The sequence below is a fragment of the Calliopsis andreniformis genome, chromosome 6 (genome assembly GCF_051401765.1).
Source record: "Calliopsis andreniformis isolate RMS-2024a chromosome 6, iyCalAndr_principal, whole genome shotgun sequence".
Lineage (NCBI taxonomy): Eukaryota > Metazoa > Arthropoda > Insecta > Hymenoptera > Andrenidae > Calliopsis > Calliopsis andreniformis.
Window position 1 is genome coordinate 981,093 of NC_135067.1, and position 26,292 is coordinate 1,007,384.

The following is a 26,292-nucleotide window of genomic DNA, read 5'->3' on the forward strand; positions in this document are numbered from 1 at the left end:
ATTCTTAATTACCAAACAGATAAGTAGTGATTAAAGATTGTTTAATGTTTAATAGTAAAATATAAATACTCATTATGGATTATCTATACTTATTTTTCTACAAAATATTCACAAAGATCAAATTATAAAATACTAAAATTTGTATAAATTAACGAACTGAAAAGCTACATTTCTCAACATTTTATTACTGAAACTTCTCATTGCACATTATACAAGTATTATTACAAATTATTCTGTTGTATCTAGACGAAGGTTACATTAATAATATCGTATAGAAATATTACAAACAGGTACAAAAACTACTCTATCTTCTTATTATGTTATTTTAATATAATTACGAATTATTCGCAGAAGCTTATTTTTTATCACGAAGCTGTGGAATTTTTCTAGCTTCAGGTATTAACTCTTTATTTTTAAACCATTCAAAACATTAAAATTGTAAAATGGAATTTATTACAATAATTTGAACAAATTGTTCTCATTAAACTTGTGAGTTTTAAAGCCTTCCCTCCTGTTCCTTTATAGAAAAGAGGGTTAATCTTTGTACAAATGGAATGCACATTCTGCACACAATTGTTTAATCAATTAATTAGATCAATATTCATCACAATTGACACTATTCATGGTTATATACAATAACTCATATCTTGAGTTTTACATTATCGATGATCCTCCAGCTTGAATGCTTTCCTAGAAAGGATCACCTACTATTTTTTTTCTCAAATGATAATAATATGTAAAGGGTTGAATTTTGTTTGAAAAATAAAAATATTTAAATCTACAATTTCTTTATTTTTAATTTCTTAATTAACGCTAAATAACAATCATTAGAATGCAATAATTGAAATCTCTATATTTTTGTACTTGTGATATGCAGTCATACATAATATTATGACTTTTTCACAACTGGAGGTTCATAATACGTTTATATTGAATGTAACTCAAAGAAAAAAGTTTGATGTTTGAAACAGCCCTAAGTAATTATGCAAAATTAACATAAATCATAAGCGAGATCTTCAACATAGTAGCTAAAAGTACATGATACATCAGTCACATGTTAGTAATGACATTTAAAGGTGTTTCACTTTATCTCATTAATCATGCACAAGATAATGCAGTGAAAATTTGGAAAAAGAAACAGAAAGAATCAAAATCACAACCTAACTCTTAAGCATAATTTTTAACACGAAAATTGATTAGTATAATGCTACAATATACTTTCATTTACATACCAAGTCTATGTTCAGCTAAAGAGAGATCGTTTGATCAAAGAATAAGTAGAAAACTGTATAATTCAATTGTACTACAATTTTTCTACATTTGACACGAAATATACTGTTTATAATTATGTTTATAATTTCAGTTTTTAGAAGGACAATAGTAAAATATAATATAAAAAAGCATAAATTGTGTTCTCTATTCAAAAATGAATTAGTTAATTACTCTGCTGAATACGAAACATCTTAATTAATCCAAATGAAATGAAATACCATTACTACATAGTAAAAATTCATATGTCTACCACTGTGTGACTTACAATATAACAATTGCGAATACTTTTATTGTAATACTAAGTTTCACAAATGGGAATTCGGTTATTCAAAGATAATTGCTTTCTTATTACAAATCTTTCAGTTACAAATTGTCTATTTCACTACCTGATTCTCGCAGCACCTCTTGCTTAAAATGCATTAAAAAAATACGTCAGTATTAATATTATTATTATTATGGCATTCTTCAAGGTGTACACGAGCCAAGGTGCTTAAACCAAGAGTGCTTGAAGAACAGGAACACAGTGTAAATTATTATTTAATAAGGAAACATTTAGTTTCTTTAAGGCGGTGTCCACCTCTTCATCAGGCTCAAACAATCTAATCAATTTATTAGTGTCTAAATTAAATTTCAGACTAAAGTACCAAAATAGAGTTACGACTGTGTTGCATTGAAGCATTAAGTTTATCAAATATCGTTGTGCTTAAACATTTACTGAGTGTTGAAAACTGTTATAAATCGTGTAGCTCTGTCATAAATCATTGTACGTTTATTTCGATATTAAAAAAGGATATTTACAGTGCCTATACAAATAAAAAAAATAAAAGAAAACACGTCCTTTAAAATGAACATCTTACAATCAACAAACGAAGAAAAAACTTAAAAATTACTGAACTTATAGAGACTCTAAATACAATTGGTCCCACGTCTCGATTTGTTCTTTTTTCTCGTTTTGTGTTTTATGAAAGAAAAAAATGTAACTTTGTACATCTTAAAGCAACATCTTACTACAGCATCCATACAAAATGAAACTACTGTACTATTTGTAAAACTATCGCCGAAACAAGTTCAGTTAGCTGTAAGGACCACTCACTCTCTTCGTGTTTTGAAAGAAACTCTAAAAAATACCTTATTATAATTGAAATCAATTCCATAAGATCCAAAAATAAAAAATGAGATCATTAATATGATATTGTCTTTATAATTAAAATTATTATTTAATGAGTGAATATTACCTTATGCGAAATCGAAAAAAGAACAATATTTGCCTTTATATTTGTGTCCACAGAGTCGAAGAAATGATCTTAAACAGCCAACTTTGTTCGACTATACTCTGTAAAAAGACGATAGTTATTATCGCTAAATTTACAGATTTTCGCTAAATCTATTCGAGACGTCATTTTCTACTTTTTAGAATATGTTGTTATTTCCTTCTTCTCACTTCGTTTCTTTACAACGTACATAAACATAAAAAAGAATCTCTGCATTCGCGAAACATACCTGAGACAAAGGTGAAGAGTCGTGAAGCATGTAAAAATTTCAAAATACTGCTACATATGCTTATCCTACGATTTTCCACGGTGAGGATATTGCTGAACAGTTAGTCCAACAATTATTTATAATTTTACAGTTTAAGAAAACGTGTCTGTATGTGTACATGTGCTTAGAGCGCGCGCGCGCGCACACGCGTGTATGTATGAAAAAAACTTCTACAAAATCTCTGCGTTGTTATTGTTAACGCGTAAAAATTGCACTCGACTCTTTCCTATTTTTCTCCGGTATGTTGTACCTCTTTATCATACAACCTTAGATTTTGATGATTAATTGTGATTAATAAGCTCACTATGGTTCTCGAGAATGCGAAGAAAAGACAGAACTAGAAAAAAATTAAGTAGACAAATGACTAAAACATGTACATACATATGTATACATACATAACTGATTCTTAGATAAGTAAAAAAGAATAAAAGAGAATTATAATTACACGCTTGATGTGAAAGTTATTTAGTAATTCCACTGGCCTAAAAATTCAACTTTCGAGGAATGCTTGATCGGTACTACGTTAAATACAAACTAAGGAGAAATAATGAATGAATCGAGACACAAAGAGACATAAAAAATGGAAGAAAAAAGCATGAGAGAGAAATTTATACGTTGGGAACTTACAGAATATTTTAAATCAGGTATACTATCCCCAACCTTTTCTACATTTTCAATATGCTACAAAATTTTACAAATTTTGTTTGGATCCTCTTTTCTAAGATTAGCTGTCACATCCTTTGTACTCTCTACAAGTGTCCATTAATGTATAGTGCAAATAATCTAAGTAACCTCATATTTTCTGTCAGGTATACAAAATGCTGAAACATTTACAATTCTTACTTATAGTCGAGCAATATATAAAAAAGTATAATACATCAGTCTGGCCACACGCTGACCAAAATACTTATTGACCTACGCAATTATCCTAACACTCTTTTCTCTTTTTCCTTTTTCTGGTCATTCTAATTCTAAAGATACTTGTTTGTATAAAAAATTGCCCAAATGGGAACTAGATACTTCGATTGTATCTATTAATCGCGAATTGATTAAAAAGAAGTTAGTTCTCAAAATTGGACGTACTTAATTTGTTGGGTTGTCAAGACGTTGACAGAAAATATTTGATACTAGAGAAAAACTGAAATAGACCTTCAGAGTTTAGAAATTAGTTGATTAAAAATGATTCCAGTTAACTAACTAAAATATACAATCTTAGAGTGAATTAATAATTTAAAGTTTTCCCTTGCATATGCAAGAAACGTTTTGAAAATAAAAAATATAATTAATCGTTTACTTTTAAAGTAAGACTCTTGTATCATCGATCTGAGAATTATTTAGAAGCGAAGTTCCTTAGTGTAAAAATGATTAATTACAATTGCAATATAATTGTTTATAGAAAAATAGAAAAAATGCGCATCTTGTAATTATAAAATAAATTCTGGAGACTTCTCCATCTTCTCCTCTTGTGATCGTTCTCATGATATAAAAGTCCTCTTTTAGGTTTTCTGCTGCTGTATTCCATTTCCGCTTATAAATAGATACAAACTTTATAAAGAAAACTGGTTCCTCTTATTATATCCATAAATAAAAGCAGGTCATTTAAAACGGAAAATAGCAGCAGACATGAATTTTCATTTGAAAGACATAGAAGTATAAAAACACCAATTAATGAAATGATATCTTTTCAACGTATCAAATATTTTCCTCAAAGTGCCCTTCGTTCGTTATACATGGATTCGTCTACGCTTATGGATACATAAAAAACTAGAAATTCGCAATTAAAACGCGTAAACTTAATCTATTTTAAGAAAGGAGCCACTTCCAGCGCCGGCTCGTACCAGAAGCGGCGTTTTTCTTCGCGAAGTGGTCACAGGTTGATACACATAATTTCCCTGTATTGCCCCCGTTAATGTTTTTTGCCTTTTCGTGCTAGGACTGAGCTCATACTCGAACGGTTCTTGCTTGGAAATATTCAGTTGCATGTGCAACGCCTCTTTATTGTCCTCTATGTCTATCTCATCGTACAAATGTTCTGTGATATCTATATCGCAATCTTGGCTGCTCTCGTCGTAACTGTCTGTCACTGAATTCGCCGCCACGTGGCTATGAATGGATTCATCGTACGTTGTACTCTCTTCTACGGCTTCATCCCCCGAGCTTTCCGTTTCCTCAGATATGTCCCCACTACCCGCATACTTCATTTCGCCCCTTTCTAGCAACTCTAAGTGGTCAGGATATATCATTGCCTTCTTAATAGCCAGAGGATCTTTCCTGGACCACTTTTGAACCTCCTCGTCCATCTTCGCCACTTTGGCTGGATTGATCGCCCACAAGCAACCTTTCCTCTGATTTCCATTTCCTGCTGGCTTCTCAATCTTCTCGAAACACTTGTTGAGAGAGAGATTATGCCTGACTGAGTTCTTCCAACCATTCGGTGCAGTTTTAAAGTAAGGGAAATGTTCACTGAAAATTGAAAAAAATGTTCAAAATACGTCTGATATTTTAAAATTCATTTTAATACGATAACAAGATGATTGATCTGAGGGTATATCGTAGATTTCAAAATTTTGTCATCACCATTTTTAATCAACAGTTTCACGTTAATACACCATTTTTAAAACTGGAATAGATGTTTTAATCTCACAATAGAACGCATAGTAAATAGTGATTAAACATAAAAAAGTAATTTCTTTGCTCAATATTAATTCAAGATAACATTTTTATTTCCAGATAGGTATTATAGATGTGAATGTAACCAGTTGCGAGCAACGAAGAGAGGAGAAGTGGCAGTTGGTTAAACAAAAAGCAAGCCGGCGTATTTTCTATGGGGACTGTACCCCAGGCATGCACCTGGTGTTCTAAAGGGGACCCATACAAAATGGCAGCCTCCCTGCTCATGGCCTAGAAATAAAGAAGGGACGACAATACTTTCTCCTCTCGATGGCCTAACATCGGAGGGCTTCAACCAGCCCATGTCCTTCCGGCCAAATGGTCGAAAATAATCGATCGTTGACATATCGTTTGTCAAATAGGAATTTTTGCTCTATTCTATTGTTCAGTATCATAAAAGTATTAATCAACTTCCAATTCTTTCAAAAAGGTTATCCTTCTTTGTTTATAGTTTACCAGATGAAATTTGTAATGTTCAATGCGTCAAATTTTTTTCTTCAGTTTATATAACGAGCAAACCCCCTAAATTATTTTTATCTATTATCTTACATTACAGTGTACGAAGATATTATAATCTTTTGAAAAATTCTTTAACAATGCACTATACGTTAAATATACTCAATTGTTGCTATTTTACAGTATATCCACTACTTTCCAAACATTTTAATTGTAAAAATTATTCGAATATTGATTTCCAACTTACCACATGAAATTATAAATCTCTGAGACCGGCAGAGATCCTGTTTGGCTGTTTTTTAGCGCCATAGCGATTAGACAAGAGTAAGAATAAGCTGGTTTGGGGTAGGATTTGTCGTCGTAGTCTGTCAAATCAAATTCCTTATTCCTTTTTACGGTAGTGACGGTGTTTCCTGCTGGACTGACGTGCACGTTGTTGTTATAGATCTGTTTCCGTACGTGCTGCGTCTGACTGTGACTCTGCAACACTTTGAAGTTCTGCATTCTGATGCCAGACACTCCATTTATTTTTGGGACGGTCTGCGTCCTTATAAACTGAGGGGAAGTTGTTTTCGCTGTCGATATTGAGATTGTTTTTGACTTAGATGGTGTCATCGGCTTCGAAATTTCTTGCTCATCATCAGATTCCTCTTCTGTTTCTGTGATCTCATTCTCATACTGTTCTGTTTCAGTATCGTTTTCGATATCATTTTCCCGCTCGATTTCATTGTCATTATCATTGTCGTTATCGTGGTCATTATCGTTATCATTGTCATTGTCGTTCTCAATGTAACTGTTGACTTCGTTCTCTGTTTCGTCCTCAATCTCGATCTTCTCATCCTTTATCTCCCTCTTAGGCGAAAAGGTAAAGTGCCTCTTATTATTGCTTGGCGTTGGGCTACGAACTGCCATGTGAGGCATCACTGAGTTTGGGTTCACCATAATTGAGGCAGCATCTCCTCCACTGAGATCAAGGTTGAAGTTACTAAAAGAAAGGAATCAAGTTAATCAAAGGTCATTCTCGGAATCTGACTGTGAACTACTATCTGTTTATTGCACAGCATATGACAACACTTTTAAATTAGAATTGGATTAGAATTTAATTTTGAAATTCTCAAGACTTGAATCCGACATTCTATAATTTCGAAACTCGAAACTTTCGAAACTTGAAGTGCTGATTTTGTTTTGTAAAAAACAGTTGCTGAAGACGCGTAGAATTTTTTAAAATTTGGATAGTTTTGTTCCTTACCTGAGTTTCGAGAATTTCGAGTCATGAGAAAAGTGCAAAGTTTCGAATTTTCAAAACATGGAATATTCTTGGCTTTTGAGGTTTTGAGAAATCCATCCCTCCTTTAAATATATAATATTTAATTATAGTCTGCAAATTTAATTTCCATTAAATTTGTCATTATCCTCAATATTTAGTATGAAAAATGAGAAATGCATTAAAAAAAATTATATCTTTTGTGCACGGTTATTTTCTGGAATTACCAATTTAATTATTTCTTTTTTCATAATTATAACTTGCCCAAAAATCATAAAGAATGTCAACTACGGTATTTTCTCGTTATAAACTCGTCACTATCCCTTATACATATTTTTTAAAAGCATTTTCTTTAACTTTCATCTTTCACAATACAAAATTGAGTTGTTAACGCAAAAGTCATATACTCTTATCTTCTACAAACTTGTTATTTGCAGTGAGTCGTATCGAGAAAATACTGTATAGATTCTTATTTCAAAGTAGAATAATAACCACCTGTTAGAACTATTGCTATTGCCGTTGAGCAAACTCGTAGAGCCAAACCATCCACTGAGGTCATTGTGACACCCAATAGGATCGTCGTCCATTTCTAAGGCGGACATATCTGTAAAATTGAAGCCCAGCTCCGTGTGTCCGCCGATAACGCCTTCGATCTCACATTTGATGTCAACGTCGAGCATCTCCTGTAGGGAGAGGCTGTCCGTACCGAGGTAATAATCCATGGTGAGCCAAGGGTCCCTCGTCGGTCCCTGATCCAGCCCAGTACTGTGTCTACTCTCCGTATCCAACATTCACCTGACTAAAAATAGAAGAAATTACCACATTAGTCAATAATTGAAATATCTCGATTATGTAGTAAAAAGATAAAGTTTGGAAAATATTATAGTTATTAGTATTTACGCTTCAAAATTATAGTTTATATATTTCTTGTTATCATGATTATAGTGAAAAAATAAAAATATTTTATTTTTTAGTATAGTCATATGCATTAAAATGCTGCATTTCAAGTTATACACTTCGCAGGAAGTAAGTAGCAGACGATCGATTCTATTTTCTTTTCATCGTTGTATGAGAATTATTTTATAGAGATGGTCTCAAATTGAAATATTAGTTTCATTAAAACTCTAGTTCTCGTTTATCGACCACTCTCGCGGATGCCCCCAGTCTTTATCAAGTTTAATACATATTCTTGTGGTTGCATGAACTGCAGTTTGCAACTCGAGAGAGGATAGCGATTATACGGATATATGTATACCCGAGAAACTTATGAAACAACATGGAAACGACGTTAATTAACGAAACATGGCCATAAAAGTCAAGCGATAGCAATATTCACGATTAATGACTCTCCTGTGAGTGATTTATTTCCATCTAGGTACAAAAATATATATAAACAACTAAAAATAATCATTACACACAAACCAAAAAAGGAACTTGCATGTTATAAAAACTTATAAATTTTTAATCAAACGTATCTAGATAAAATCTAGTAATTAATCAAATGTATCTAGATAAAATCTATTAGTTTACAAAGGATGATACCTGTACATATCACACAGTTAAAAAAAAACAAGGTGGCAATTCATGACATGTAGGTTTACCTAACTTTAAAATTGCTGTACTAAAAAATTAAAAAATCATGATATAAGGGAAGATTGCCGGAAGGTCACTACAATATTTTTTACTATAGGCTGGTAATAAAATATTTTGAATATTTAAGAGATAACGGAAAAAATGTTACTACTTATGGTTTCAAGATAATGTAATTGACTTTTTTCAAAATTTAATATAGAAAGTTAGACAAGTCATTTTCTATAATTGTGACATCAGTCCACTCAAAACAATTAATTTCCTAGGATGGACCTTCGGTTTCCTAAATTAGACTACTGGATTAAAGTGTAAAAATAATTAATTTTCTTAATAACAAAAGGTATTACATGAATGGTAGCATACCTAATTTGCAAAATCTCATAGTAAAAATCAACAATCTAAGCAATAATATTTCTTATTGCTTATTCTTTAAGCTTCCCCTACTTGCTTATCAGCTTTTGCTATCTAGAAATTGTACACTACATAAAAATAGCAAGTTGAAAATTAAAAATAAAAAAAAATTAAGATATTAGAGATCACAAAATATATACAAAGTCCATTGGAGAGTATATATGATATATATACTATATACATATAGTACTATAGTGTGTATATATATATATAAGAATATAACATAAGAATATAACATAAGAATATATAAGAATATAATATAAGAATATAACAGACTACACAAATATTTTTAAGTTAAAAACCTTCATAGATCGCTTCCAGCCTTTGACCTCTACCGTACAACGGAGCAATCCTTGCCAAAGAATCCATTACAATCTACTCGCGCGCACAGACTACCTACGATCGCGGCCTGATGTTCGTTCTCATTGGCGTAGAAATTGATTCGAAAGGGAGGTACAAAAGTATACTATATACGTCTGCGCGTATCCATTCAGTAGCATCATTAATATTTTTCTTATGTCCCTACGAATTTTGCCGATTTTATCTGATCTAAGGATCATCTTCACGATCTCTGCCGTGCAGCGAGGCCAATAGATTCTCGGTCCTGTTCGTGTGCGTGACGCTGCGCACGCACGCGCGCGCGCGTTTATATCACTGCATACACACGGAGTATGCACGACGGGTATGCAACGAGGGTCTTGAACTCGCAACCGGCTTGTGGGTGTGACTGACTCATAGTACTATAGTCGATTTACTATAGAACCCGCGTGGTCTCGTAGTACCCACCCTCCCCTTCCCTACCCCTCTCTCGTAACCCCCACTCCTGTCACTTAACTATTTCACTCGACCCCTCTTTCTCCGTGCCCCCCCCTCCCTCACCTCGTATCGCCCTCTGTTCATTCTTTCTGTTCCACGGTCTCTCTCTCCTCATTCTTTCCCTCTCTAATTCGCCTCGCTCTATCTCTGTCTGGTTGGTGGTTCTGTGCGTTCACTGCGTTCACGAAGGGTACACAGCCACCACGTTATGCGTCGTGCATTGCGCTCTTTGATCGTCCTCCGTTTCATGGCCCTCTATGACTCTCTTTCTCTCTTCACCGACGGTTTTATTCGCTAACCATTTTTCTATGTCTGTTTCTTCGAATGTTTGATGTTCTGCGCAGGTTTTCTGACGCCTTTGACGCGGTTTTGTGAAACGTAGCGATTACTCCTCTACTGTAGCAAAGCGCTGTTCTTTCCTTACGATTCACCATTCCCTTCTGATATCTGTTCTTTTAGGATTTCTTTAAATGCTACTATAGTGTATCAATTTATATAGGGAAATTTATGTATCTGTGTTTGTGCGAAGATTTAAATCACTGGTGGTCCTAACGAAAAAGAAACCAATAAAATTTCCTCTTGTATTAGAGTTCTATGTATTTTTCTTCTCGTTTTGACTCCTTTCCCATAGATTCGTATTATCTACACGCTTTTATCTCTCTTTCTCTTGCTCCCTCGATGCTCACTATATTTTTCTGTCCTTTGTGATTATCTGCTCCCTGATCCTTTGCAGGTATACCTCCTCGCTGTCTTCCTCGCTCTCTATCCTATCTTTTCTCGCATTCAATATTTCTATGCTACGATGACCTCTCTCTCTCACGATGAATCTCTCTGTTCATCTTTCTATAGTTTCTTCTATATTTCACAGATTTACCACTGTTTTTGGCAGTTTGACGGTTGAGAAAATAAGGCCTGGGCTCACGTATGCACAGACGTTACACCGGATGCGATACGACAGACTACTAAAGCTAACGAATTATCGGTTGGTAGAAAGACAGGGAGAGAGACGAAAAGATAGACGAAGGGAGAGAGAAAGAGAAGTTAATGACGGTGTACAATTTCTTATAACTTCCCCAGGTAATCACTGCTGACGTTCTCATTTTTAATTGCACACCCACAAATTAAAGAAATCATTAGGTGATACATGTAAGTACAACTGAAATAATCTTGATGGATAACATTTTTTGTTTCCTTTAACACCACAAAATATAATATTATGTGTCGCGCAAGATCAGTCTTTTAGTGAATAAGTATTTTCACCTTTTTTATCTGCTTTTCAACTGGCAATTTTAATGACATTTCTAGAGTGCTAATGGTTACACAAATAGTTCCAATGTTACTGATGTTTATATATGTGACAGGAATTGAAAAATGTGCATGAACGGAATAGAAGATATTGAGCATCATGTGAACGAGTGGGAGAGGGAAAACAGAAAGATGCATAGAGAACTGACCCTGCTGCTCGTGGTAACTCCTCGCACCGTGGAGTGGTCTTTACACGAGCGAGACATTCAAGTCTACGTGACTGAACGATATTTTTAGACACAGAGAGACGTAATGGAACTTCCTTTGACGGACTTCCACGCAAGAACTGAATTACTTCGTTGGGTATTTCGTTTTTTCAACGCCCACGCCTTTAATAAATACTTCCTCGTATTCGAGGGTTACGATATATTCTCTCAGTTGTTGCAAAATGGCAATGTGAGTCTCACGAGTGAGCGGTATAGGAATTTCAAGTAAAAGCGGAAGGAAAAGCAGGAAGCAGTTTAGGTGATTGTATACCTAAAAATTACAAAGTAATTTCATGGAGCTAACGTTCACCTAATCTCGCATAAATATCACTCCAGTTACAAATGGTCTGGTACATCTAACGTTCTTTGAAATCAGCAGTTATATGGAACTGTCATGTATGTAGGTACCAATTGGTGCATCCACGTTGCTACATTAGCTTTTCGCTGATGCCAAGAAAGACGTTGCATATGTTTTGATCTTATTCCATTACCGTTAGTGCAATGAATGTAATATTCTTTTTATTGTACTATTATTCATATTGTTTTTCATGACTACACTGGTTATGTACTGATCAACTATGATAGCAATCGTACTTTGACAATACCATAAGATATGACATTCCATAGTGTCGTATAGTTAATTCCATAGTGTTCTATAGTTAACATAAGATATATTCGTGTTAAGATATATTCTGGTATAGTCAGTGACTATATGCAACTAAAGAGGAATATACTTTTATTATATACGTTTATAACTATAAAGCACAATTGAACCGCTCATTAAAGAAATCGGTTAATTCCACAAAACAGAAATACTTATATATATTTTAAAAATAAAAAGTTAGGCAACAATCAAGTGTTTTGGGACTAAAATTTTAAACAATCCAAGAAGTAGAATTCACTTTGACCCGTAAGCGGATTAATTATACTACAATCGTAGATAAAGTAACCAGGCACACTTGTAGTTATACCTATATTATATTACGTTCTATTGTATTATTGATTACGCTACATTATAGTATAACAACTTTATCTTGATGATACATTCGCTAGTCCGACCAATCGTACAAAATTTATAGAGAAACAGAAAGTACTGTAGTTATAAAAGCGAACAATGTACTATAATTGCAAAGTATATTAACTAAACAATATAACTACTGTAGGTACTTGTAGACTAAGAGTGAAAACATAAAATAGGGTATACCCATATAGTTGACTATACCCATATCCTATTTTCTAGTCATTACCTGTCAGCATAATTATATTTTACTATAATCGTAACTTTACGTCGATCACATAGTAAGAAAATACACAGCGATATTATATTATAGTGGTGTTTGCTAAAACTGTTACTGTGACTACAATGATATCAATTACTATATTAACGACTATATTAACCAACTATACCTGTTGTTATACTGCTTCATTTGCCAATTATATCAGTTATAATATTCATTACCACGATTCCTAGTTTTACGTGTATATGTTACTATAATGATACTGTGTCGGTATTATAGTTACCAACTATGTAGAACAACGGTGATACTTTGTCATTGTTAACGGTGATCCGTCAGCTATGTATAGTGTTATTCTCACTACTATATTAGCTGCTAAATTATATCTACAGGTAAAAACCATGACGATTATACATACAGTCTACATACATATTATAACTACATAATACATTTATCATAATTGTTAGACATCTGTAACTACATTGGTATCTAATTACTAAATTTTATATCATAGAGTATCCCATTCGTAATTCAATTACGTACATATACCATAATATATGACTATATCGACGTTACTATTCAATTCCAATTAAATCATCAACCATAAAGTAACTATAGAAGCGCAAGGTTATCGCACGCGTGAAGATAAATAACCCAGACTAAGGCATTCGAGTAATTCATTTCAAGAACCAAAGTTAGTAGATACATACGTCAATTGACAATTCACTAACTGTTACAATCGCCATACCAAAGTACAATTTTCATGGACCAGTAATTGCAATAGACAGACACAACGTGGGCAAGGAAAAGTTAACGGTTTCTGTTACTTCATCCGTGTCTTGGAAAGTGCATTTAGCCTATATGAATTACCGAATTGGTGCAACTACATAGTTGTTATCGAAATCGTGCGGCTTTTGGAGGACAAGAAGCACACGTTAATCTCTGAATGGAAATTCTTAACGAGTGGAAAAAAGGAGGGCTGAGAGAAGGACATGAAAGGGAAGACGGGAAGGAAAAACGGAACAGACGCGTTTGATGCAACCAGACGTCGTGGGCGCACCAGACGAGTTCAACGAGAGTTTTAGGCAGCAGGAGACTCGAAAACAGACGAAAATAAAGCGGTCAAGGACCCAAGGTTGTTATTCGTTGAGATCTCCCGCGGGTGAAAGACCGATTACTAACGAAAGGGGACTGGCGTATATGTATGATCGCCTTCATACATCTTAATATTTTAGAGATTCGCTCCTCTCCTTCCTCGTTTCTTCTCATCAACTCCGACATCTTTTTGCCTCCTCGAATCACTTTACTCCTCCACGAGGAAGAATAGTAAAGAGTTTTATTACTCAACACGCTTTCAGAGCTACCATTGTACTCTCTGAATCAATTCAGAAATAAATATTGTCATCTTACGTGGACACTTTTTCTTTTACGAAAATTGACTGTGTTGCGAGTCAAACGAGGAAAGAGGGGAATGTAACAACGAAGTAAGTAATCCGACTCAAAGCGGTGATATTAAGTATCACGGGGTGTCGTACGTTACGGCCACGGCACTGGCTGCTTCTCAATGTCTTTGGCAAAAACTTGACCGAGGGATACGTCGAAGAAACAACCTTGGAAAAGAATGTCCACTTGACCGTAATAATATGGCAGTCGTGTATCAAACGGCCATTCGATTTGATTGTTCTTTTATAAAGAATAATATCTAATATATAATTATTCCAAAATAAATGTTATTAGAAATCTTGTAAGCAAATATAAATATGTGAATATACTATGATGTGTATAAATAAAAATTAACTCATTTGGATGGTAAATATTATTTGAGATATAATAATAATTAAAACAAAGCCCATAAATTTTGTATTGAGAAATGTAATCAGTTTCTTTAAATAGCAATATATTGTACTGCTTGTGTAAATTTTTATACTACAATCAAATAAACCGACCTGACATTATTAATTCATTTCGAAATGATATTGAAATTTAATCTTTCAAAACTTTGGAAAGTTGGGAAAGTTCAAAACAAGAAATTTAATTTTTAACGAATTAATATAAAGGAAGATTACTAAAGCAAAAGTCGATTCTTGCTATACCTAGCCTGACACCTAATTTAGAAAATGTTTAAGTGCCAAAAATTTTACTGACCCGCAAAGCAAATGATCAAAAAATTAGTTGTGTTAAAATCTTTGTTACAGTTCAATGAATTTTAAAACGTTTTGCATAAAAGCATAATCTTATTCGCGGTCGTTTAAGGAAAAGAGGGTCCTCCTAAAATTGTATCTCGCTCATGTAACAGAATAATCCCCCCCCATTGGCTCTTCAGTTGGAGTTCCGAGAAGGGTCCTTGAGCGATAGATGATCCTAAGATCCTGAAGCTACTCAACCTGAAATCCTTCGCAGGTCATAAAGGGGACTCCTTCTCTGCGTCATTTCTATTCCATCCTAGCATTCATAGCTAAACGATCTTCAACTCAGTTCCTGATTCAGCATTAACAATTTGGAAACTTCATCTGACAGTAGTAAATGAATTTCTTATATCTTTAACTATGTAGGTAGCTATACTTGATGGGCTCTATTGTGGACATGGGCTCGTTTGGACACTGACATTTTTCTTTTATTTGAAATAGGTAATAACTCAACATCCATGGTTCCTTGAGTTCTTTCTAATATAATAAGCTACCTGTTCGAATTAATGTCGAGAGACAAGCCTGCAAGAAATTTTTGTCCGATTACTGCATTTTGTCTTTATTTAAAGTCGGATAGAACTTTTTAACAGATTTAGCAAGCATTTTGATAAAGGAATTTTCAGATACTTAATAGAACATTGCCTTTATGATACTATACTTTATTTATATTAAATATCTGTAGGTTTTACATATAGGTATCTTTTTAACTATTAAGTTACATCAATTTTTAGACATAAAACTGTATTGTTTCATTCCTAATCTACAGAATCGACATATTGCATGTAATTTTGAACATTAAAAGTTTAAAAAACTAATAGACATCTTAAGAATTCAAAAAGCGCGAGTGAGAAAAAAATTGTTCAGTGTTATACCTGACCCTCTTCATATCATATGGTTTAAAGTTCACAGAAAAATTCGTGCATCTGTACACTTTTCTAGAAAAGCACAAAAAATCACTTCTGTGTTCTCTAACTCTGATGATATAAACAGTAAAGCTTTCAGCGATACGCTGAATTTAGACGCGATATCTATCCAAAAGTTGTGAATACTAATAGGAAAATCACTATCCATGTGAGCTACATCTTAATAAAGTTGCAGAAATAAACGTGGACAACGAATAATCTTAAAAGAACAAAATTAAAACACACTTTTACATATTTTACTACAACATAAAAATAGATATTATTATTCCACGAACCTAGAGTAACATTGTCCTTTCAATGAACAAGTTTAGTGAAACAGTTAAGGAATAAAATGTACAATAGTACCTATTCGTTTTTATGGAAATGTATGTAAGTACCTACATTATTTCCAACACAGAAAAACATCTTTGTAGCTCCCTACTTTCTTAAATAATAACACTCTTAAATGAGTCCACAAACAGCGAATCATTCAATGAAAATGCAATGAAACAACCTTTTGATAGATACCTTTACTTTCTTCAGCATTCTACTATTATTTCACTGGTCAAGGGGACATCTCTACCTTTAGGCGATCTTTGAAATAAAGAATTATTATATAATTACACACCAAGAATTTTTACATTTTTTTTACATATTCAGTTAGTTTTCAAGATAATGTAATCTAATTTTCATGCAATTATCTTTATTATTATTCAGATTATTGCATATTTCTCACAACATATCGTTTTAAATGGCTGCCATGGTATTTCAATAATAGGTTAGCCGATTTCCTACTAATTTTACATACGTATTAAGTAGATAATCCGTTATCCTCAGAACTAGAATTACATCAGTGTCTGCAATAGTGTTCTTGTAATCCATCAAAAAAATTCAAAATTTCACTACAAAAAAATACATACTGACTTTACATAACTACCGCTTTGCCAAAATAAATTTTTCTTTATTTATTCTAGTTCAAACAGTAACTACAATCATATTGCTTAAGATTATCTTTCATTTTTCTACTTTAAATGAATACAACGACGAGAATCATGGCAGCTATTCAAAATGATACATTGTGGGAAACATAAAATAACTTGAGTAATAATACAGATAACTACACGAGAATTACACTGCTTTATCTTGACAGATACTTAACGAATAAACAAATGTCAAAACTCTAAGTCTGTAAGTGTATAATAATTGTTTATGCTAAAAGTTGCATAACATCGATGCCACTAACAATAAGTGGGAATGTCTCTTAAGTCTTAATGGATGTCTAATGTCTACTGTACCTACTCTTATTGTAATTATACTCAATATGCGTAACCCTAAATAACAGAAATTTTAAGTATTCCAAATTCGGTTAATGAAGACTCTACGTGTAGAAAACGCTTTGGCAAAGTTTTTGACATCAAATAGTACAGTTTATGACTTCTGAACAACAAAGGAATTTTTATCATGTTGTCTTCATTTTGATAATTTTAATTTTTCTATCCATACTTGTGTTTGCAGTTAATAAATTACGTTTTCATTACTGGATTATCTAGATATTATTTATTTTTCAAAATGGAAGTAGGGTATATGTCACACCAGCTGCTCTTTTAATTGCTCCAGTGAACAATAAAATGTTTGTTCGTTTTCCTCTAACTTTACTGAAATGTAACATACACCCTTCTTCTAGACACCCATTTAATTTATCTATACACCAACAACTCAATGCAGTTGAGCACTATCGTTACAAAAGCTCAGTAACCATCTGTTGCTGGTTCGTGCAGTTCACTCGTTGTCTTTCAGGATAAATCAAATTGTCGTACTGTGTAACCTAAACGGGTCTTATATCGGCGAGTAATCTCTAATAATTGCAATACTAGGGTGCATACATTTGCACATTTAAAGGAGGACGATATGTTCGGTAGGGCGTAAAAGGTACGAAGGTTCCCTGTTTAAAGGGTTTAAAGGAGCAAGCAGCGACACTGAACGACGACGTTACAACGCTATAAAACTGAAGCCGAGCGCGATAACCCCACAGTGTTACAACAACAACAATCGACGAGATTTCCCTTTCACCATACTTTCGTAACTGTGTACGTTGGTTGGCCACGAGTAAGCAGCTGTATACCTGAAACACCTGACGAAACGTCTACGTTAAAACGATGGAACGATTGATAAGCTAAGGAGGGAGGCTCTGACCTGGCAAGAGAGAAAACACAGGGGAGGATATGGTGTTTCAGGGAGGGAAAGCGCATTTTTTCTCGTACAAACTATAAGAAAAATATTTCCGTTCTTTTAAAGAAAAGAATAATTTGCCTCTTACTTGTTATAAACTCGCTACTATTTCTATATTTATTAAAATTATTATATTATTTTCTATATATATTCTTTTTCTTCTTTCCTGCTTAACCCATTAAAGCCTAACAAAAATTTCTTTTACTATTTTTCCATTTACTGCTTTTTTTAGTGAATTTATATTACTGAACTGTATTTGTTCATATTACTATTATGAAAGGGGAGCCTAAAGATTACCTTAATATTTTTTTCGTTCCTGTTAAAATGAGCAAAAGAAAAAAAATATAATAAATAGAATTTCTCCATGTAGAGTACCTTGTTCATAAATTTGGGTTTATAGTTTTATTGCTTTATAACTGGGGAAAAGCCTGGTCGGTTTGTGAAGCAAGTAAACAGTTGATGTACACTTAGGTGTAGAATAAGTTCTGGTTACTCTGCTCTTAGCAAAGAGGGGGTTTTGAAATACTCTCTGATTTCTGTAAATGGTTAGTCGATAGACAACCATTAAGGTGTGAACATATTAAATAAATTGTTTCTTGTTCAACTTAGTGCTTTATTTTTCTTTAAAGTAAACTACCTGGCTTCCTATTTAATAATAAATATTAATAGTTCCTATTTCTCTTTTCTTGTCTAGATTCCATAACGTTTTGAAAATTGAAAAAATTGAAATATTTGTAACACTAGAGTACCTACACGTGTTTGTTGTAAGTCATAGCCATTCTTATGAATCTTTTCTATTTAATAGGCGTCTACATAATGTTTATTATTATAAAATATTTTTTGTCTCGACACAATAATGTATAAAATGTAGATACATATAGATTTACAGTTTTCAATAACATTGGGTTTACGCAACTGTGAGCCTCAATGGGTTAATTGATTATAGAAACAAGTTTCATATAGTGCGTAAGCTTGATGTTGGTCACGAATTACAAAACTATACCGAATAACGACTGTAGAGTTTAACGGTAGAATTATTAACGATTGACATAAATATGTCTACATCCTTTTTGCATTCGGATTATATAATTATATAAAGATTTTAATAATAAAAATGAATTGTTTGCATATTATAATAATATTCTTGTACAGTTGCAGAAACTGGAATACTATAAAATTTAGTAATTTTAATAAAACATAACATTCTAAACTAGTTATTTTGATTAATTTGGTAATTTTAGAATTAACGTAAGCGAGCGTGCTAGTTTATGATATTTTATCAAATATAGACAGGAATATATAATAAATGCTGGAATTTTAAATACGGGTAATTCAAAAATGTATAATAGTTTTAAACCATATTATAGCTTTAACCGATGGTAGTACAAATCCTAAGCTATTAAGATTATAGATATTTTAACAACTAAACCTTAACTTTACCTTAAAATTAGAAATTTAACATTTTAGTAGAAAAGAATAAGACATTTTTGTAATCTCTAAGAAACTACAAATTCAGAAAATACAGATACGCAAACTTCGGTAACTGATCCTAAGTAAATAGAATAGCAAGTTACAATTAATACATAGTTATTGATAACTTGTTGAATACAAACAAATACAGTAACTATATTTTGACAGAATAATGGAGAAGAAATCACATGAGATCTGTTATTTATTTTTTTGTAAGAAAACAATTTTGAAGCAATAAAAGGAAGAGGCAAACTCGGCCAATAGGCAGCGGAGGTTTCTGGCGCGAGCAAAGCACCAGGGTTTCTTTGTGATCGCTGCCAGCGAAAGAACCGGTTTGAATCGCACAGGAGAGGGCTTATGAAGTGAGTCGAATGTGAATCGTGTTCTTGTCTAATAAATGGACTTTTGTCCCAGCTGGCTCGATAACCACGATCTACGGGCTTAAACCATCCGAGGGACACATCGCTGACATGGATTACGGAAATACGTTTCTGTTCCGCCCTTTTGTTTCCAAAACGCTATACCTATAACCTACTTTTATCCTTACAACTCTCAGATTGCTAATATATAGAGCTTACTTGCAAAGCTGAACAATTAGACTATGCTTATGAATAAAAATAAATAAAGATTGTTACACGAACACTAGAGTCACATGTTTTTATCTCCAAGCTATTGGCGTTTGAAGTTTAGAAGTTGTAAATTACAGCTGTAATACTGTTTAATGAATATATACCTTCTTGAACCCTTATTTTTAAGTGAATAGATTCTTTTAGTGCCCTTTCTTCCTTTTTGTCAATACGAATTTCATATTCTAGATTTCGATTAAGGTCTTAACTTAAGTTTTTTAAAATGTGACATAGATCGGTTTGCTTTCAAGCCACTAAAATAACTATAACAAAAATATTAATCGGGGAAAATTTGTGTAAAAAAAACAAAAAAGAAGAAGAAATTAACATAGAGTGTTAGAAAATTTATGGATATAAACGGGTCATTCCACGCGAAATCAGGCACGTTTCGGAGCAAGTTCTTGTAATTTGCTCAAATTTGAATATGTTGTAGTCTTTAACGATATTTAAACGTACCCTAAAGGATTTTTCAAAATTTTGAAAATTGTCGATTTTACAGCTGTTTGAAGTTAAGTGCTACCTTTTTTTTAAAAAATTATAGCTATTGAACTAGTGAGCAGATGGAGATGAGCTTTACGGTGCTTATAGAGAAAACATTGAAGTTTGTAAAAAAAATTATTTCATTTAAAAAAACTTGTTTCTTAATCATCTTTTTTGCAATTATTTTAAACAAATGCAGGTTTTTAAAATGATGCGCGATTTTAAAAATCTGAAAAAAAAGGAGAATATAGTTTGATCCTTCCCCTTGATGGACAAACTTTCAAAAAGATGGACATTTTAAAATTGGCCCTGTGAAAATTGCTGAAAGTTGACGCTGCGTCGAGTCGCACTGCTGTGGCGGGCGCGTCGTCGCTGGCAGCCTACTCGTGTCCAGCGGACGAACGTGCGTTATTATTTGCGATCAAGGCGGCAAATATTGGTAACTCACTCTTTGTCAATGATACTTATTGACAAGTTCACATTCATTTTTGCCATGTGAAGTTGCAAAAAAGTGCCATTCTGCATTAATACCAAAATCTTCGAAATGAAAGCTAGGATTTAAGAGATTATATTTATGTTTTCAAGAATAAGACGAAGATTGAGTTACCAATATTTATTGACTGCATTAAACCTTGCAAATGCTCGGAGATAATGTAGAGTAATGTTGGGTGAAGTCGCCTTGATTCCAAATAATAACGCACGTTCGCCCGCTGGAGTCGAGTAGGCTGCTAGCGACGACGCGCCCGCCACAGCAGTGCGACTCGACGCAGCGTCAACTTTCGGCAATTTTCACAGGGCCAATTTTAAAATGTCCATCTTTTTGAAAGTTTGTCCATCAAGGGGAAGGATCCAACTATATTCTCCTTTTTTTTCAGATTTTTAAAATCGCGCATCATCTTAAAAACCTGCATTTGTTTAAAATAATTGCAAAAAAGATGATTAAAAAACAAGTTTTTTTAAATGAAATAATTTTTTTTACAAACTTCAATGTTTTCTCTATAAGCACCGTAAAGCTCATCTCCATCTGCTCACTAGTTCAATAGCTATAATTTTTTAAAAAAAAGGTAGCACTTAACTTCAAATAGCTGTAAAATCGACAATTTTCAAAATTTTGAAAAATCCTTTAGGGTACGTTTAAATATCGTTAAAGACTACAACATATTCAAATTTGAGCAAATTACAAGAACTTGCTCCGAAACGTGCCCGATTTCGCGTGGAATGACCCAAACAGAAAGTGCATTGAAGTTTAAATATCTTATAAATTTGACGTATTATAAAGTATTATTAAAGTTTTTATAATAAAATACCTATTAGAATGTATAAAAATTAAGATTACAAGATATTTATGAAAGATATCAGTATATTAAATTCGTATACAAGCAAACATCAATATATGTAAAATAATATTATAAAACAAATATTTATGTTTTTTAAAATATTATACATTTTCGGAACGATGACTATATCACTGACTATAGAATCTATATAACATTTTTCCTTTCTTTATAATAATACACTTTAATATAGTATTATAATAATGTATAATACTTCACTAATAATAATATTAATTATACTAATATTATATAAAATATTAATGCGATATAGTCAACTATTATGTCTGATTATTCGTTTCATTTGAAAACGTTTTATGAAAAGTATCATTTATTGTTATAATTTTGCATTGGTATGTTAGCCCACAAAAAAGCTTTAATTTAACTAAAATAACCTATTCTGGCAATTTTTGAGCGTAATTACTATTATTATTCATTAATATAATTGATTCAATACAAGAATAGTAGGTTACAAGTACAATATAACCTAGTTCATTTAAAACACCAGAGTTAATTATTTAATTATCATTAGATGGGATCCGAAAAGAGTAGTATACATACGTATATTATTAATATTTGTTTATTTAGAATTGTTAGTAATATAAATAGTAATATTAAAGATTTAAAATTCTAGTTACAGTCCAAATTACACATAGAGCATAAACGTAAAATAACAATTGCACGATAAGACAATTCATAAAAATAATTTTAGATTTCAAACATTTCAAAGATTTTTATTGAAATATTTATTAGTAAAAATATCATTAATTTTATTAGTTTTAATGATACTACGTTCATAACTCGAAATTCGATTTTTACTTACACACCAATGCAGAACAGGGTCTAGCACACCAATGCAGAACAGGCTCCAATTTACGATGTTATGAGTCTCGAGCAATTCGCGTACGGCTATCAGATTCGATGTGCAGAAATAATTTTATAATTCGTTAACTCAGAAAGAAATCACATTTATTTACTCCTTTTCCACGTTTCGTTTTTCAAATTAAGTACCACTCACCAATTACTTTTTAATTAAATCGATGAATTAAATAACAGTATAAGTTCAAAAATTAGCTATTTTCAAAGTTACATATAAAACAAATGGACTTGATACACTCTGAGTCTGGGGTGCAGATATGTAAAATGCACAGAACTACACGTTGTGATTAAATACCTCTTTCAAAATATTTTTAGACTTGTACCGTTCTTCGACTCACCAACTCAATTGTACTGTTGGATGTGAAAAAGACTTCAATGGCTATTTCGAAAAAAACATTAAACATTATGTCTCTAAACATTATGAAGTTAAATATTCTTTATACATAGCAAGAATTTAAACGTCTCTAGGATATTTAAAAATTCAATAGTTTTTAAAATTTCAACATGCTTACTCTTACAAGGGAAGTCTTAGATGTGGCCCCACCGATTTCAAAGAAATTTGGCAGAGTAATAGTAATTTATGTTTTCCTTTGCCCCGGCTTCAAATCATAAACCTAATACCTAATAAATTAACGTCAATATTTTATTAGCATAATCTACAAGTGAAAACAAGAAAAAAATGTTATATGAAGTTTATTTGTAAATGATTTATTACAAAGTTACAGACAAAAACGTACATAGAAGATATTCTGTAACGTGTGAACTTCGTTAACAATTTTTATATCATTTCAAAATGATCACCTGCTATATCCATGCAAGTTTGACATCGATTTAATATAGAATTTACTACATTGTAAATTTCTTCACGATTTTGTTGCGTCTCAGCAACAAAAATAAAGTCCACAGTAGAAAAGTAAGTGCACGCAACAAATTAATTCAACAAATTAATAATTCTATTGCTGGGATGCAGCAAAATTATGAAGAAATTTGCAATGCAGTAAATTCCATATTAAATCGATGTCAAGTTGGCATTGATGTAGAAGGTGATCATTTTGAAATTTTGAAAAAATTGTTAATGATGTTCACACGTTACGGTGTATTTTGTACGTTGGAGTCTGTAATTTTGTAGTAAATAATTTACAACCAAATTTTATATTACATGTTTTTCTTATTTTCATTTATGGATTATGCCCCAGAAATATTGCCGTTAAAGCAGAGAACGCCCCTGCATATTCAACTACGTGGATTTTCTCAAAATTGGCAAACTATCTACGCCTGAAATTATGATTAACGCTTATTGTAGACATAAATTTATTACCCTGTCAAATTTCTTTTTCCTTTCGGTGGGGGGGGCCTGTCTGAGACCGCTTGGTAGCACAAGAAGAATTAGTCAAAACAGTCATGAATTTTATTTTGCCTGATTCATTTTCTGTTTGTGTAAAAATTCAATTCCTTGTTACCCTCTACTCTTTCTGTGTAATTCTAAATATCTATCTAAGTAATTCATTTATAAACAATAAAATATTTTACAGTAAATTCTCGTATAAAGGCTCCCATAGGTCAATGAAAATTTTCCACAGTGTCAGCGAATTCGTGACGAATTGAGAAAATAAACATGCGAATTAATATTGGTGCGAATAACTAGTGCGTTGTACAAAGAATTAGCGTTTTTTCACGCGTTATAGGAATTCGCGTTGTAGAAGTTTGTGGTGTACGGGAGCCTACTGTATTTAAAAAAAGATATTTTCAGTTGCATCTATTCTTTTCTCGGTTGGTTTAAAACGATAGTTTTATTGTTACAATAATATTAAGAAAAACCTTCTTCTAGAATGTTAAGATGAAACTTAAAGGGGTAATCGAAATAAAGTCTCTAAATGTTGACTATCGGCATGAAAGTTGCAATTTCAAATGGAGTTTTTTGTTCTCGCGTGCTGCTCTGCCCAGACACAGGCAGCTGCCTGGAGCAGTCAATTTCATTACGTGTCGTCGAACTCTGCAGCTGGATTTTTTTGCAGAGGGTCTCTCTCACCCTTTCTCGCTCATCTCTCCCTATGTCGTTTAACGAAAATTTGACCTTGAACGCGACTCTCACCACCATCCTAATTCCTTATCGATTTTAAGCTTTCCCAACTCTAATCTAAACTAGAGTCGCGATTGTTAGTCGAGGTTTTCTGTACAGAAATATTCCAACACAATGATTGGAATATTTTATTTGAATATTATTCAAACACTTAGGTATAATGAAACTAAAATTACTCATCTCGTATAGCACTACTCCCATAAATATTGGTCAAAATAATATTTTTAATATTCTTAAAGATCAAAACCTAAAACATATAAATGGTTTTTATCATACACTTTATTTCCAGAAAACATTCATTCTATTACAATTAAAAAAAAAAAAAAAAAATTTTAAAAAAAATAAAATTAACTATTCAAAAAATGTGAAAGGTTACTAAATACTGAATTTTAATAACAGCTTTATCACCGATTACTTTGATCTGATACAATATGTATAAATACAATGTGAGATACACAGTGGATGAAATCTGTAAAACAAAATTGTAATTCAATGATCGATGTGTAATATTTGATATTCATTTGTAGTATTCGAATAATCAGACATATCTGTATTAAATTGTTTAAATATTTTCAGCCTTCAAATACTAATAATTTTGCAAACGTGGTAAATATCCCTGTATAATTATCATCTTCCTGCATATTTCTTTCAACGCATTTTCTACCATGTTACTCATATAGGATGTTTTAAAAACGATAATTCCACATAAAAATAGAAATTCAAAATGTACGAAATTAATTCTAATGAAGAGGTATTAGAAAAGACGTGATCAAAATTCAGTGCGATTCATTTTCAAAAATCTTTAATATATTATCATAGCTTTCTGACTGAAAATCACTTATTGTTCTTGTTTATTATATTTTTAATAAACCAAGTACTGTATTTACAATAAATAATTATCTTTTCTGTTTCCACTTTCTAATCATACTTCATCGTAGTAATGAATCTTTGATTTTAAAATAAAAATATAGAAGATGTTTTTAAAAAATAATTCAAAATTTAGTTAAAGTCAAAATTCACGTATACAGAACATCGTACAGTTATGCATGATCAGATAAAGTCAAAATTAAGTCAATGAATTTTAAATTAATACACTCTTGTTACATGTGTATAGGTACAAAAAGCTAGAAAATAAATATTATGTAATATTATTACAAAACTAGGTAAAATTAAAATATAAGAGAAATAAAATCATACTTAAAATCGCGCAATAAAATTATTGTTGCAATTTATATAAGTAAATACACCATGAAAATGTACAGTATCTGTGTGTACAGAGAAAAAAGAAGCAGTTTTACTACAGAACATATTGAAATAAAAATTAGGATATTAAATATTGTAATTA

At 32.2% G+C, this 26,292-nt stretch overlaps 1 protein-coding gene across 1 annotated transcript in view; it reads right to left on the reverse strand.

Moving 5' to 3' along the window:
* Positions 1–4,090: 4,090 nt before the first annotated feature.
* Positions 4,091–26,292, reverse strand: part of Jumu (Forkhead box protein N4 jumeau) — a 36,760-nt gene continuing 14,558 nt past the window's right edge. Inside the window, exons 2-4 of the mRNA XM_076380553.1 lie at positions 7,697–8,000; positions 6,185–6,922; positions 4,091–5,274 (exon numbers count right to left, since the gene is read on the reverse strand). Coding sequence (XP_076236668.1) covers positions 4,605–5,274; positions 6,185–6,922; positions 7,697–7,992 — 1,704 coding nt within the window. The 5' untranslated portion in view covers positions 7,993–8,000 and the 3' untranslated portion in view covers positions 4,091–4,604. The remainder of the gene's footprint in view (positions 5,275–6,184; positions 6,923–7,696; positions 8,001–26,292) is intronic.